The sequence below is a fragment of the Microplitis mediator genome, chromosome 7 (assembly GCF_029852145.1).
Source record: "Microplitis mediator isolate UGA2020A chromosome 7, iyMicMedi2.1, whole genome shotgun sequence".
In the NCBI taxonomy this organism is placed as follows: Eukaryota; Metazoa; Arthropoda; class Insecta; order Hymenoptera; family Braconidae; genus Microplitis; species Microplitis mediator.
The window spans coordinates 26100042-26116935 of NC_079975.1; the positions used below are offsets into that span (position 1 = coordinate 26100042).

The following is a 16894-nucleotide window of genomic DNA, read 5'->3' on the forward strand; positions in this document are numbered from 1 at the left end:
AGAAGAGAAGGCTTCTCTAGGTAGTCTCCGTTCGTCAGATGACAAGCATAGTTTCGCGCCACGACGATGCGTCCATGCACACGTTATGTCTCTATACATCCCCTAAGTCTTGTTCGTCTTGCTCACTATCCAAGTATACACCGATATATATATGCATATATATAATGATACACTGCAGACTATAGAGATATAATATTGTCTTGTATCTCTACTATTCTGCTTCTCTCTTCTCTTCTCTTCTCTTCTCTCAGTTCGTCTCGTCTCGTCTCTTCGAGTGAGTCTGTCACGTAGAGTACAGTAAAATAACCAACTACGACACAGTTGAGAACTCGTCCTGGCACACAATATCCATACGAAATACTCGGGGGAAAATATCACCACGACAATTCCACAGGCATTCATACTTTGGTTGTGTCAAATTTAACCACCAACTATCGACAAAACCAATCTACACTCCGGTCTACTTATACATATATTAGAGTGTTTCAAAAAATTTTATTTTCTACAAATTCTTTTGATAAATTTTTTTTTAATTCTGCATTTTTTTCTAGTTATTTCCATTTTAATGCCAAGCTCCTAAAAAAGTAGTGTTCTGATCGATTTTAAGAGCTTGGCATTAAAATGGAAATAACTAGAAAAAAATGCAGAATTTGAAAAAAATTTATCAATGATAATTTGTAGAAAATAAAATTGTCTACAAAAAAGATTCCATGGCATTTTATGATTAGTCCGATAATTTCGCCGGAAAAGTAAAAAGATCTCGAAATTTACTCTAACTTTACTTCGAGCTCCAATAACTTTTGAACAGATGGATTTATCAAAAAATTATAAGAGACTTTTTTTGTAGAGCGTTCAATTCCCTACAAAAATATATCCTGAACTTATCTGTTCAATAAGCCATCGCCGAGGTATAAAATTCCAAAATAAAATTTTTTTTTTTCCCATGTTATTTAAATGGAAAATAAAAAATCGTGAATCGCCATCTTTAAATATTAATATTAAGGTCTCATATTTTAACAGGGTCTTTGTCTAGAGATACTCTGTCGATTTTTCAATGTTCTTCAAGAAAAAAAAAAAAGTCGATTTTTTTAAACACTCTAACATATATATATATTTATTGTTATCAGAAAAATATAATTTTTCTTTTGATGAATTTTAATTGCTATAATTATTGTAAGAAAAATATTGTTGTGATAATAATGAGAGAGAAATGAAGGAAAATGATTGTCACGATTTGTGCTTTTTTGATATTCAAATAAAAGACTAGTTTGAATATATATATATAGAAGGGATTTGTTACCATTGGAAGTTGTTAGACTCGTTAGGGAGAGCTTGTGAGGAAAAGAGTCCGCGTGAAAAGAGCTGAGTTCTCAGAGCAAGTGAATAAAAAAAATAATAATGCTGTAAAAAAAAGATGGATAAAAAAGTAAATAAAGCAAAAGGAATAAGACTAGAGGCGAAGGAAGGGGGAATAAAAAAAGTGGATGATGAAAACGAGTAAAGCAAGGTACTGAGGTTGAAGTGGAAGAAACGTACAAAATGAAAATGCAAGAGAAGAGAAAATATATATAGGTATATATATATATATATATTTATAAATCCAGGAGAAATCGAGCGCTAATTTACGAACGTTTACTCATTTATTCCGGCTTGAGGCGTCTCAACGAATTCAAGAATAAGAAGTAGAACAAGATGGAGATCAAGTGGATGGAGGTGGAGATGGAAATGGAAGAAAAAGAAAATAATATTTTACTGGGATTTTAAAACACCGAGATAACATCATTTTATTTTATTCTATTTTATATTTTGTTCCGTTCATTCTTACGTTATTTCGTTTGTTTCAAGTTGTATAATGTTTTATCATTGTGAACTCGAGTTATATCGCGGACGATATTCACCTCAAGGAAATCAACCATTTATTAGTGTAGACACAACTTAAATAAAAAATATTTTCTTATTCCATTTTAAATATTTTGCTATTTAACAATCAATGCAGTCTTTCTGTTTTCCATATTGAAATAAAAAAATTTCTACTCATTAGTTAGTCAACTTAGTCTCGAAATTTTTACAACGATACGATCCAAATAGTAATTGCTGATTTTCTCATAAATATATTCTTGTCTATATATAATTCCGTAGATCGAAAAAAGAAAACAAGAAAAATTACAGTTCCATAAGCTAACGCGCGCTTCGAATGGAAAACGACTGAAATTTTAAAAAATTATGTAAGAACTACAATTTCAAATAATAGTTTTAGAATTTCATTAAATATTTACACTGAAAAAAAAAAGGGAGCAGCTACCTATTGGCAATCGGTAGCCACTACCGATCATTTTTCGGTAGCCGCTACCGATTATTTCGGTACCAGTTACCTAATTTTTGGTAACAGCTACCGATTTTTTTTCGGTAGCTGGTACCGATCCCAATCAGTAACGGCTACCAAAATAATCAGTAGTTGTTACCGAATAATCGGTAGCTGTTACCGAAATAATCGGTAGCTGTTACAAATAATTAATCACTGGCAGCTACCAATAATTAATCACTAGCAGCTACCGATTATTTCGGTACCAGTTACCTAATTTTTGGTAGCAGCTACCGATTTTTTTTCGGTAGCTGGTACCGATTCCAATCAGTAACGGCTACCGAAATAATCGGTAGCTGTTACCAATAATTAATCACTAGCAGCTACCGATTATTTCGGTAACTGATACCGAAAGAATCGGTAGCGGCTACCGAAAAATAATCGGTAGTAGCTACCAACTGCCAATCGGTAGCTGCTACCAATTATTTTTTTCAGTGTAGTTAAAAGCACACCGAAATTGTAAAAATTCCTACCAAAAATTTGAATTAATAAAATCATTATTTGAATTTTCAAATATTTCGCGCCAAAATAATAAAATTTCGGCCTCTTTCAATAAAATTCTACAGCTTCGTCATAATTTCGACTAAATTTAAAGTTCGCGGGAAATATTTAAACCCGAGAAACTGTAATTTATTTTTATTCCTTAAGGATTAAGTGCATTTATAACAAATGAATGAATAAGGCGGGAGACTAGTTAATGTTACCGGTAAACATCTAGGCTGATTAACCCTTTGGAAGTTTAGATATGTAATTAGCTGTCGACTTACGCAGCGACGGAATAACACGCCAGCTAATTCAAAGTTCCCGTAAAGTTATAAGGGAATCTATGAGCGTATATATCTGTGTAAGATGAAAAGGCTCTACCAGCACGAGAAGCGATGAATCTTGTGATTCTCTGATGCAGTATATACCAGCCAATATAAACTCTCTCTCTCTCTCTTTCTCCATCACTTTCTTTCCTCTATATATATGGATGCGTGGGTGTTGTAGTTGTCAAGACGGTGTACAAAGACATACATCTTCTTGTTCGCTTTAGTGGCAACATTTAGTAAAAGACAGACTGCGATAGGAAGCTTTTGCTTTATCTTCACTTGGATCTTAGATAGATAATACACTTGATGCAGCCAAGAGATCCTTCAAAGTGCCGCTGTCTTAACCACATCCTTTCTTACTTCCTTCTCTTATCGCCATCATTATCATCATTTTCCATCTTGTTTTATTATAAACAGCTTTACCTTTTAGGTAAACTATCTAATTATAATTATATTTTATTTATAAGGAGATGAATCTGTGCTCAAAAAATTGGAAGTTTTTTTGTAACTTATTCACTACTTGCAGCATCGCGTGAAAAAAATTAGGCTACTAGTCCATTAATCCTCAGCTTTTTTTTACCGAAATATTTATAGAAATTCGATTTTCAGCAAAACTATAGATCTTGGAAAAAAATGATTGAAACAAAAGTTGTAGGAAATTTAATTTGCTACAAAAAAGGTCATGAGACTCATCAACGTATCTCTGATAGTTTCAAAGTTATAGACAAAATAAATACGGGGTCACTTCGTATAGAAATCTTTTTAAATCAGTTTTCCAACTTCAAGTTGTAATTGCGCTGAAATAATTAGTCGTACGCTCAAATGTAATGAGACCTTTTTTGTAGAGAATTTAATCAGCTACAAGATTGTCTATATACATTTTTTTGATATCTCTATTAGTTTAGCCGTAATTTTGATTTTATTACCCCAACTTTTAAATGTAAATTGTTAGTGATAAGGAAAATTGGGTTTAATTTTTTGCTGATTACTAATTAATTTTTTTTTCAACAGGTAGACCAGGAACCGACTTTCCAGTTCTGGGAAAAGTGCCTTACACAAATTTTTACTGCGACGATCAAGAGTATCCCGGATTTTTCGCGGACGTCGAGACGCGATGCCAGGCTTGGCATTATTGTGACATCGACGGGCGACAGGCGACATTTTTGTGTCCCAATGGAACCCAATTTAGCCAAGCTGTGCTGGTGTGCGACTGGTGGTTCAACGTCAGATGTGAACTTAGCCCTAAGTTGTATGCAATAAACGCTAGATTGTACCAGAAACCTACAGAAAGTCCAACGCGACCTCACCGACTCATTACCAAGGAATTATTGGAAAATATTTTCGCTCGCCGGAAATGAAAATCCTAGCCTATTCCCCAGCTTCTCTTTATCTCTCGCTCTTCGTCATTTTACATCACCATAAATTATTTTATTAAAAATGAAATGAAATAAAATAAAGCAAAAGTTTAAAATTTATCGAACGAATCACAACGCAGCGAAAAGATTCTTACGCTTTATACTTAACACTTTTGTTAGAATTTTATTTCTATTTCAAGTTTTTCTTATTATATCTTTGGAACCTTTTACTTGGATTTTCTTTGAGTTAAAAAATGTTACTATTTTTCTCAACCCATCGTATTTTCCCAGCAGAAAGGAGAAGAAAGAAAATAATAGCAACACTACACACCCTGACTACAACTAGTACACTGAAAATTTCCGATACCTGTATAAACATATATATAAATATATATATATAACTAAGGCAACCAATCGGTGCACGTGTTTTTTTACTGAGAACCTAAGCACTGTGGAATTTTAGTGAAGCCGTAAGGCCACAGCCATTGAGACTTGAGAAGAAATGCTGTCGAATGAAAAAAAAAAAAAAAAAAAAAATTTATAAATAGAAATCGTGAAAAAATAAAATGTTATTTTGTAACAACTTAGAGCTCTGTTGTAACTTGACAATTGTCATTAAAAAAATGTCAACTAAAAAATTGATGATACTGAAGTTGGTCGAGGTCTGATAACTTTTGGAATTTTTTAAAAATGATTAATTATAAAAAAAAAATATTTTGAAAAATTTCACTCGTAGTTTTTTTTAATTTTCTACAAGTGCATTTTTTTAGTTTTTTTTTTTTTAAATTCTTTTGGTGAAAAAAAAATTTGAAAATTATCAATTGTCTGTTCACTTATGATACTGAAGTTAGCAAACGTCTGACAGTTTTTGAATTTTTTTAAAAACGATAAATTATAAAAAAAAAAATATTTTGAAAAATTGCATTAGTACTTTTTTTAATTTTCTACATGTGCAATTTTTTAGTTTTTTTTTTTTTCATTCTTTTGGTGAAAAAAAACCCGAAAATTATTAATTGTCAGTTAACTTCAGGGTATGAGTGTGAATTTAGCAGACAGACAAATTTAAAATTATAAATAGATGGAGTAAATAATTAATAAAATAAAATTTTTAAAAAATGCGCACTTACAAAATTTTGAAATTAATAACTGCATTTTTTTTTAATTTTGTTTTTCAAATTATTTACTATATTTATTTACAGTTTTAAATTTGTCTGATGTCTGCTACATTCACACTCATCTTCAGTCATAAAAATTGAGAGCAAATTCGGAGTTGAAAATTAACTCCGGGTATGGAGTAAATAATTGTCAGCGGAGTCAATGTTGATTTTATTTCAATTCTTTTTCTTTACATTTATCACGGAATTTAATTGTAGAAAAATTTATATTTAATAAATAAATTGGAGTAAAATTTACTATGGAAGTAAATAAATAAAAATAAAAAGTAATAATCTGCTCTGCATTGATTCCGATATTTTGTTACGATGTAATTTAAATTAAAATAGTAATTGTAATTGTAATTGTAATGAATAAAGTGAAGCAAAGAAGATTGTCAGCAGAGAAAACAGATTCAATTGTCCGAATACTTATAAAATTAATTTAAAACCGTCTAACTTTTATAAAGTTTCTGACGTGGCCTCTAGGCGAACTGAATGTGCAAGTAACGGATGCTACTGCTCATGATACTTTAAACAGTTACGGCTGTTACTTCAGAGCCATAATATAACTAAACGAATGTATAATAATATAATACGAGTACAAGTGCGAGTAGAAATAGGAATAGAAGTAGAAATAGGCAGCGAGTGATACGGCGACGTTTACCTCCGCCATACCACCCGCGAGTTTGTCTTAAAATTGAGAACAACTGGCTTCGTTTCATTTGCTCCTACTTTTTCTGCACTCATCACAACTCGAGTCAGATTTAAATGTTTTTATAACTTATGATTACTTGTTTTGAGTTTTTGTTCAAGCAATAGTTTGTAAGGGAGCTTTTGTGTGAATTCTAATGTCTCTTATTTTGAATTCCCGCTTAATAACTTTTAAATACTCAACTCATTGCCGCTGGCATAGTAAATTAATTTTTCCTACACAAAAAAAAGGATTTTTTGGCGCGAAAAATTTTTACTCCTTAAAAAAATTTTCTTGGGGCGAGAAAAAAATTTTTTCTAGTCCTAAGAAAATTTTTGTTTTTATTCCATGATGCAAAATTTTATTTGCGCCAAAAAATCTTTTTTTTCTGGGTATGGAAATGAAATTTTTTTGGAAAACTTGACAGTGGATGTGAATTAAATTTTATGGTCTAAAAATTTTAAATAAAAAATTTTTTGTATTTTTGTAATAAAAAAAAAGTCGATTAATTAAAAAAAATTTGCTGGGACATTTGAATTGTATAGACAATTAATTATTTTTTAAATGTTAAGAAAAAATATAAATAAATTTTTGTAAAAAAAAAAAAAAATGTGCTGATATATTTAATTAAATTTAAAAGGACAATAAGCATTGGCAGCCTCAGGTGCATGGAGAAGATATCGTCAATAAAACCTCGCTCCTAAAGTACCCTTATATCTTTTATGAAACCTATACATTTATCTAAAACTATAAACAAGATCGTTGATAAAAAAAAAAAAAAAAATCGAAAATCCAATTCCACCGTTATTTTATTTTTATAGCAAACTACTTTAACGTCATACCTATCGATTTAAAAAAAAAGAAAAAAAGTTAGAATTAAAAATTAATAAAAAAAAAAATATATTTTCTGCCCTCCGGCCGGAAAGTGGCAACTTTCGGGCCGCTGCCCCAAACGAAGTTGCGACTTTCCGGCTTCGTCGAGCAGAAAAATAGTATACGCACCTTGGCCAGTAAAAAAGAAAGCCTCAGACCACATGTTTGTCAGCCTCGGCTTCGCCTCGGCCAACAATTACATGTGCTCTGAGACTTTTCTTATTTTACTGGCCTAGGTATGTAATATACTATTTTCATTTCTCGGTTGGTTTATTTCAAAGCACGGGTTTTATTTGTCACCCAAGCAACTTGATTTTCAATATATACCTTAGCAACCAATAGCTTTTCCCACTTATAGATTTTTATTTTACACTCATGTCTGACTAGTTGACGACCGAGACTACTAGCGCGATCAGTGTCGCGGGTATCGTAATTTCCCGGTTTAAAAATGTGAGCTAGAGTTTTTAGTGAGTTGGCAGTTGCGAAAAAGTTGTCGAGTATAAAATAAAAATAATAATAATAATAATAATGACAATGATAAAAATAAAAATGTAAGTTAGGGAGTAATATAAGTTTATCGTTCAATCATGCTGCAACGAATGTCATGCAGAGGGCCTTAAAAGTCGCGGAAATAAACCCGGTGACAAAGAAAGGATGGATGTGTGAGTGGCAGAGAGAGAATGGAACAGAAAGGAGAGTCATATTCCAGCCCGACGCGTTTAATTACCGTCCTGGTAAGGGCCCCACTGCGAATTGAGCCGTAAAACCCGGACGCCGGGATAGCTGGTGCATTCGCCGGCTGGTTTACGACCGCTCAAAACTTTCGACTCCACCACTACCTGCTTCTATCCAGCTTCGTACTCTATATGTACCGTGCCGACGTATTTTACGTCCTCATCACGCTGATACCCGTTTTGTTACGGCTGCTATATACCGCACTATTATTACTAGACACCTATACAAAGGTATGAGCGTTAAATACACGCTCCGTGCCCAGAGCCGATCCCCGACCCCCGACCGACCCACCCCTATCCCGAGAGCCGCGATCACGATCACGATCGCGATACTCGGCTAAAACTACTCACAACTGTTTTATCGGTATCCGGGCATACAGGATACAGGCATAAGAGACTTTACACGTCTTTACAAATATAATCTTCTTATAGTACCAAGTGGTTGGCTTTCGAACCGACAGGCAGCGTTTTATCGCCAAAATTTATTACTATAGATTATTTATCAATTAAACTAATTACTTTGCTTTTTTTTGAGCTCTTGTACTTAAGTTTTATTATCAATAATGTGGATTAAATTTATTGTTATCAATTTTTTTTTATTTGAGACTAATTTTGATGTACCGGAATCGGAACGTTTTTCGCGCAGGAAAAATGAAGAAATTTTTGTAATTCGACTGCTTGAGGGAAGTTCCCGAAGTTAGGGTGGCCTAAGATTTTCGGCTGACATACCAGTAACTATATGCGAAACATTTCGGAAATCTAGTCACCCAGTAGATTTTTTTACTGTATAATTTTTTTATTTTTGTTGCGCGAAAAACGATCCGATTTTCAGGTACATTTATTTTGACGGTAATTGAAGTAATAATTTTTTTTTAATGACTAATTTCTGGAAACTAGATTTTAAATTTATTGAAATATTCTAATTGATGTGAAATTTGGATATGAAATTAAAGTGAGAAATTTTGAAATTATTTTTGGGAAAAAGCTTCGCAGTCACTTTAAAATTTCGGATAAAGTCTAAAGGTCAAGAGATGAATGATAAGAAAAATCGTCAGATTTAACTCTGTAGTGACTCTAGATGTCAAAATTTAATTTAGAAAAATTTCAGTGATAATTTCGACAGTAAAAATTATTAGAATTAAATAAACAAATTTCGCGCAATGTAAATTTGTAGTCGCGGATTTCCGGCCTATTTGATACGAATGATAAAATTTCGGTCTTTTTCAACAAAATTCTACGACTTCAGCCTAATTTGGCCCAAATTTACGTCTCTTTTAGCAAAATTTGATGGTCGCGGCGTATTTTCGTCAAAATATTTCTACACGGGATTCAAAAATTAAATTACCAAAATTCAAATTATAATAAAAAATCATGAAAATGAAGTTAAGCAGACATTAAAAATTTTTGGATTTCTTTAACAAAAAAATAAATATTAAAAAAAATATTTTGAAAAATTACACATATAGTATATAAAATTCCCGACATGTGAATTTTTTTAGAAATATTTTTTTTTGATTATTTATCTGTTAAAAAAAATGTTTTTTAATTTCCAACGTCTGATAACTTTACTATCATCAAAAAATCACTTTTTGAAAAAAAGAAAGCGACATTAGATTCAAATTAAATAAAATGAATCTTCTCAAAGTCCAAAATGAAATTTATAAAATTATTTAATAGCCACTTCGCCCGTGGATCTCCCGCTTAATTAATCCAAAAACGTAAAATAACGTAAATAAAACATTAAACAATTATAGGATAAATTATTTAAAATATAGTATTTGTGATTGAAAATTGAATACATCCAACATCCGTTTCAATTTGCAGCGACGTTGTATGCAACACGACGATCTATTTCTCTTGTTGTATAACGATGAACAGAACGGAATATCATTCAGGTTTGTGCCTCCAGGCTCATCGTTCAAAATTAACATGCAAACGTTCGACAACCAGAAAATAAATACATATGTACATATATATATTTATGATACACTCATCCATATACATACATATGTCTAAATGAAAAACAAGAGGGACAGGTGGGCAGCGAAGTTTACAAAATAAAAAATATAAAATATTTTTAAACATACAAATGTACTTGTCGGGTATATTAAAAAATATATTTTTTTTATTAAAAAAAAAAAATAATAAATTTTAAATGGAAATAAATTTAGCCTGGAGCTAAACTCAAACGAACTTTATTTTTTAACCGACCAGTGATATTTATAAATAATTAATTTATTTTGTATTTTGAAATTTTGTTTAACGAAGTAATTTATTTTAAAAATTTAAATTAATAATTATTATTATTATTTAATATTTCGCGTAAGTGTCTATCAATTAAACCCCGCGTGAAGCTAACAGTTTAGACTGGACTCTGCAGTGGAAGTCCATTGATTAAACGTTGTCTAATGCTCAGCCCGCACAATGCCCGTAGGGGCTTCATTCAGAAAGAAATTGCGTTGCATCGCCACGTCAAACGCACACCCGAACCTTATGAACTTTATTTAACTCACAGCAACAACAACAACAACAACAACGACTTTGCCGAAGACTAATTTCACGGCACTGATTTCGTGTCCATCAATCGTTTTTTTACTCTACTCAGGCTACTTATTAATTATCGGTATCAATAAGCGACTATTTTTTAATTGCTTGTCTTTTTAGTTTTTTTAGACTTTTAATTAATTAGTTATTATTTTTCATTGTTACAATTTTAAATTTATTCTTATTTTTCAATGAGCGGATTCGCGACATGAAAATAATTCGCGTTTTTCAATTCGAGGAAAAATTTAGTTGTCAACTGAACAAATCGACGGTTCAAAAAAAAAAATTGCGGTATATTTTTATTTTAATATTGAAATTTGGAGGTGGGGGTGGGGGTGAGATTCAAAGTTGAAATTTAAAAGAAATGAAATTTTTTTTGGGCCCGTAATAGAACACTTATATAAGACCGGAAGTGTGTTTGGTATAGAGAAAAATATTGAACTGAATATGAAACGGGCGTACAATAAAATTAATTTTTTCTAAGCGAGAATTTCAAATTAATGAAAAATTTCGCTCGAAATTACGGAAAGAAAAAATTTCGTAAAATTAGATATCGGGTATCAAATTAAAGCTTATGATCTATAGATTCTGATAAAAAATATAAAAAAATTGATATCAAGTTTACAATTTTAACGAAAATAATTTCGTTAAAAAAAATGATTAAAATTTTGATTAATTGGTAAACTAGCCGCCGAAAAAATGGAATTCTAGATAATTAAAATTTTTAATATGACATATATAAAATTTTAGCAGAACTTCTGTATGGTAAGCAATAAAAGGTTAAAAATAAAATAAATAAAACAATTAATAAGAACAGACAGTAAACGAGTTTTTGAAAATAAAAACTTATTTACATGAATAATATTTTAAAGTCATTAAAAATTGTGTTAGTGATCCGAAAGTATTTGGACTTTCTTTTCACGTTTACCAATTGATTAACCCATATAAATTTATGTATACATATAAATAAAAAAATAACGGTTAAAAAATATATTTAAATAGTAACCGACTTTAGGACGCCCGCAATCTAATAATAATTTAAAGGCATTAATTTTAAAAATGTCATGACGGCTTTTTATTATTTATTCAACTGACCCATATTTTAAATAATTTTTAACCTTTGGCTCTATTTTACACGATAATCGATAGCCCAAACTAAATTTAATTCCCCAGCCCACAGGCAATTAGAGTTCATATATATATAGTCGTACGGAAATTACAATTGCAATTGTATTAAATGTAAAAAAATGTAAACTTGAGCTAAAAAGTAATGACCTTGACATACTAGAATAAATAAATAAAGAGAAGAGAAGAGAAAAAGTTTTATTTATACGAGTTAATAAATATCTACAAGAATGTATTGAGAGAAAGCTCGTCGAACAAGTTTACAATGTTTTAATTATTTATATATTTGTAAACATTGTCCTTTATACTTCTAGGTTGAAGTATTTACTTAATTAGCGTCCGCGGTCACCAAGTAATTGATTTATTTATTTAGTTACTTTTCAATTTTATTATCAATAAACAAATAAGATGATACTGAAGTTAGCATACGTCTAATAATTTTTGGAATTTATTCAAAGTGATAAATTATAAAAAAAAAAATATTTAAATAAATTGCACTTATAGTTTGTTTAATTTTCTACATGTGCATATTTTTAGTTTATTTTTTTTTTGTAATTGATTTGGTGAAAAAAAATCCGAAAATTTTTAATCGTCTGCTAACTTGAAGATCATACGAATAAGTGACAACTAGAGCCAGAATTTTTGCGTTAATTTAAAAATAATAATTAATAGTGAATGGTATCAAATTTTTGATATTACGGGGAAAATATCGGTCTTATTAAAAAATTTTTTAAACAAAAGTTGTAGGAAATTCAATATTCCAAAAAAAATGTCTCTTCTAGTTTTTTCTCAGGACTAATAAGAAAGCCGTAATATCAAAATTAAGATTGTCATAACCAAATTTTGAATCATTCATTATGAATCTTAATTTTTGAATTGCAGTGAAAATATTGATCTTATTAAAAAATTTTTCAAACAAAAGTTGTAGGAAATTCAATTTTCCGAAAAAAATGTCTCTTATAATTTTTTCTCAAGACTAATAAGAAAGCCGTAATATCAAAATTAAGATTTTCATAATTAACCAAATTTTGAATCATTCATTATGAATCTTGATTTTTGGATTACGGTGAAAATATTGGTCGTATACGAAAATCAAAAGAGACATTTTTTTTATAAAATTAAATTTCCTACAACTTTTGTTTGAAAACTTTTTTAATAAGACCAATATTTTCGCTGTAATATCAAAAATTTGAATTATTAATTTCAAAAATAAAGCAAAAATTTTACCTCTAGTGATAACTTATTATTGCAAAAGATGTCGAAATTTTTGATCACGGGAAGAATTATCTAATAAATTTTACTCGTTTGTAAGTAAAACTGGACATGGATAAATAATTACTCTTCCGGTTCTAAATAGTGTTCAATCATGGGGTAAAAAAACCCAATTTCGAGTAATTTGTAAATAAAAAGTAAAACAAAAGGAATCAGTTTTTTTTTGCCCAGGTCTACTGTAAATTGTAGGATAGATTTTATCAAAATTCTCTGTGTAGGACATGATAAAATTTTTCAATTTTTCTATCAATTTTTTTTTCCTCATCGAATTTTCATCACCGGAACTAATCCGAGTTTTTTTTTGTCGATATAAAAAAATTAGCAGCGGAAATAAAATGACAATTAAATTTTTTTGAAACACAAAATTTCGATCTGAAGTATTGTATTCATTCATTAATATATACTTTATATATAATATATTATTCATTAATAAGATCAAAATACAACAGAATATCGTTTATTTATTGAAAAAAAAAAAAAAAAAAAAAAAAAAGTATCGAACATTAAAAATGATAATGTACGTGACATTAGATATCAAGCTAAGCAACAATAAATCTCTCTAGTGATTTCACTGTAATCTCGGCATAGGATACTCATGGAATTGGAATTATTCACAAGCTGTACTTGTGTGCAGAGCAGAGTACATTCTGTCTCTTGAGATTTTTTTTATAGTTGACGAAGCGGAAAATTTTACGCTCGATATCTATCTGCACTGGTACAGGGAATAATGAATAAATAAAAAAAAACTAAACGCAAAATAAAAAATATGATAAAAAAAAAAGTTTTAGTCAGTATGAAATAAAATATTAACGTTTTATTTTTGTTGACTGGTATTTTATCGTTAAATATTTATACAACGTCAGTAGAACGCGATGACGCTGGTGTCAGTAGGAGGTGGTGGCATTGTCAATGGGCCGACAAACCGGGATGCATCGATTACAAGAGCATGACACTTGTCTGGCTGGACAGGTCTGGTCTCTCTACAAGCACACACACACACACACACACACACACATACACACATACACACTGATGATGCTGATGCTGTCGATGTGTTGGCTCCGATTAGCCATGGTTTTAAACACTAACTATAGAAAATAACAGGCCCCTCTTCCTTTTATTTCTCATTGCACTACGATGCTTACTATATAAAGGCTCTAACGTCAACATCAACAAAAACTAAAATAACAATAACAGCAACAACAACAGCAGCAACGGTATCAGCCTTCGGTAATAAATAGCCAAAGGATTTTTTTTCCAACGATAAGTGACCGTTGAATCATTTTTTTTATTCTATATAAAAATAAATATATATTGAAAAAAAAAAAAAAAAAAAAAATTTCTTACAGAAGAACCCGACATTTTTTTTTATAACAGATAGTTGATAAAAAATATAATTTTTTTCTAAAGACTTGAGTCTAAAAAATACTTAAAGGGACTTGGGGTAGCTTGTGCTCAAAGTACTATTTTTATTTAATGACTCACTGGAATAACTAGGGTGGGTTGAAAAAAAACTTTTTTTTTGTTTTTCTTAGCATGGGGGTAGAATTTGTACCTTATAAAAAAAAAAATTTTTAAGAAGAAAAAAATTTTTTTACTTGACATTTTGAGCCGGCCCACTCGTTTTTAAAATAAATAATTAAACAAACGGGGTAGTCCCAACGAAAAAAATTACATGGTGTTCTAGAATCTGTAGGGTGTCCCCTTGAAAGCTAATTGAAAGTCAGAAGTTGAAAAAATTTTTTTCCTATTATTTTTGTGATTTTAGTAAAAAATTCGAAAATGAAAAGCATTTTCTTTTGAATTAAAATGAAAGTGAAGTGAAAAAAAATCACATTCGACAATTATTAGATGTTCTCCACGATTTTGGACAAAAAAAAATTTTTTTCATTGGAACTATTCCGTTCAATCAATTATTTATTTAAAAAACGAGTGGGTCACCTCAAAATGTTGAGTCAAAAAATTTTTTTTTTCTTGAAATTTTTTTTTTTTTTATAAGGTACAAATTCTACCCCCACACAGAAAAAAAAGTTATCTTGAGTCGAGAAAATATTTTTGAAGACAAACGTTTTCGGGAACCAAGTCAAGATTTTCTTGAGCCAAGAGAATTTGTCTTGGTCGGAGATTTCTACTTTATTTGAGAAAATTTAGGTTTCCAAAAAAATTTTCTTGAATCAAGAATATTTACCTTCAGTCGAGAATTTTTTTTTTCTGTGCATGCTACGAAAAACAAAAAAAAGTTTTTCCGTTGGAACTACCCCGTTTAATCAATTATTTATTTAAAAAACGAGTGGGCCACCTCAAAATGTTGAGTAACAAATTTTTTTTTTCTTGAAAAAAATTTTTTTTTTTATAAGGTACAAATTCTACCCTCATGCTACGAAAAACAAAAAAAAAGTTTTTTTTCAACCCACCCTAATAATTACTCGAGACAAAAAATAATTTTTATCTCAAGAAAAAAGGTTACACTTCCGGTAGACTTTTTCCATTATCGATATTTTTACCGTGGGTTGAGTAAAAATTTAGATACTCAAAGTATCATTGCAGAACCAGGGTATGACGTTCACACGAAAATTAACGTACCCGTGAGCAATCAGAGGCTCTGATACGAACAAGGCTCCAGTGTCTATCCTTTGGCGAGTGTATCGCCTGATATGATGATCACATCAGGTGTATATCAAACAAGGGAACAGAGACTCGACTGTAGGTTGGAGTGGCACAAATGCTTTTCTCGGATCTAAAACCGGTGGTTCTGGAGTGGAAATGCAGTAAGCAGATCACCGAGTGGGCGGAAGCAAGAGGTGATATGTATAAGGGGATACTGATGCGCTGGATCGTTTATTAGGTAAATGTGGGCTGCACGCGTATTGAGTAACCTTGTTGCTGTGTGCTGTGTGTGCTGTTGTTGATCGCTCGGGGGTGTGCTCGATGCCCCACAGGCAGGTGTGCCGGGAGATGAACTGATGAGAGCACACAGAGCTGCAGAACCGGGCCGAAGTCGGAGTCGGGGCCAGAGCTAGAGCTCCGGTTTTCGGGGCAAAGAGTGAGAGTGAGAGCGAGAGAGAATGGATGATGCGAAATCACAGGAACACGTGTTTCGTGCCACGGACTCTCGACGTGCACACAGCGTTTGAATGCGATTAAACCAGTGGAGCAGCAGCAACTCAACACAACACACAGAAACTCTACTTTCAAATATATATACCGGGTATATATTTTGTCGAATGTTAGTGTAGTATCCCGCGAGCAAACCCAAAAGCGTTTTCGCTCTTTGCAGCTATTAACTACTGCACTGTGTATTGTGGAAGCTAGATGTGCTAGTAATGGTACTAGTGGTGCTAGTGGTACCAGAAAGCTTTGCTCCCAGACTATATATATATCTATAGATTGGTACGATTCGGCAGCGTGGGTTTGTCAGAGCAAGCTTGCTCTAGTATTATACAGAGAAATAATACTGAAATGCAAGGGGTGTTATTTCGTTACATTGAACACGTATTGCCCACCAAAGGATCGTTTTATCATGAGCCTTCCGCACTGATGATCGTCTACTTTGTAACCGATACACTTGGGCTCTAGTCTAAATTGTGTTTAGTCTGCGATTCGAAGATTTTGGAAAATCATGCTCAAGAAAACGAGTTTCTATTTTACTCTAAAAATTAAGGGGGATAGCCGCTGTGAAATTTAAAAAAAAAAAATTTTTTTTTGTTTTTATTAAATCAAAGTGTATATGTTCAAAAATATGTATTCAAAGTTTTATATGAAAATTCCGAATATTTTTCAAGTTGTCATTTTTGTGACAGCGAGTCAACTGACTGTAGCATCAACTAAAAACTTTAAACGCATTTTTATCGAAACTACTTTTTTTTAACTTGTGACATCTGTAATTTTCATAAATATGAACCAATTCGCACCTTTTTTTGCCGTATTCGTCTATTCAGTAGCTAAAGTTGCACGTAGGGGATTTTGAAAATT

At 31.3% G+C, this 16894-nt stretch overlaps 2 protein-coding genes across 2 annotated transcripts in view; one reads left to right on the forward strand and one right to left on the reverse strand.

Moving 5' to 3' along the window:
* LOC130671023 (uncharacterized) overlaps window positions 1-5068 on the forward strand; it is a 35361-nt gene extending 30293 nt beyond the window's left edge. The window contains exon 3 of the mRNA XM_057474698.1: window positions 4186-5068. Within this exon, the coding sequence (XP_057330681.1) occupies window positions 4186-4532 (347 nt within the window). The 3' untranslated portion in view covers window positions 4533-5068. The remainder of the gene's footprint in view (window positions 1-4185) is intronic.
* The window catches only part of LOC130671021 (RING finger protein 17), a 116387-nt gene that overhangs the window by 42566 nt on the left and 56927 nt on the right, over window positions 1-16894 (reverse strand). The window lies entirely within an intron of this gene.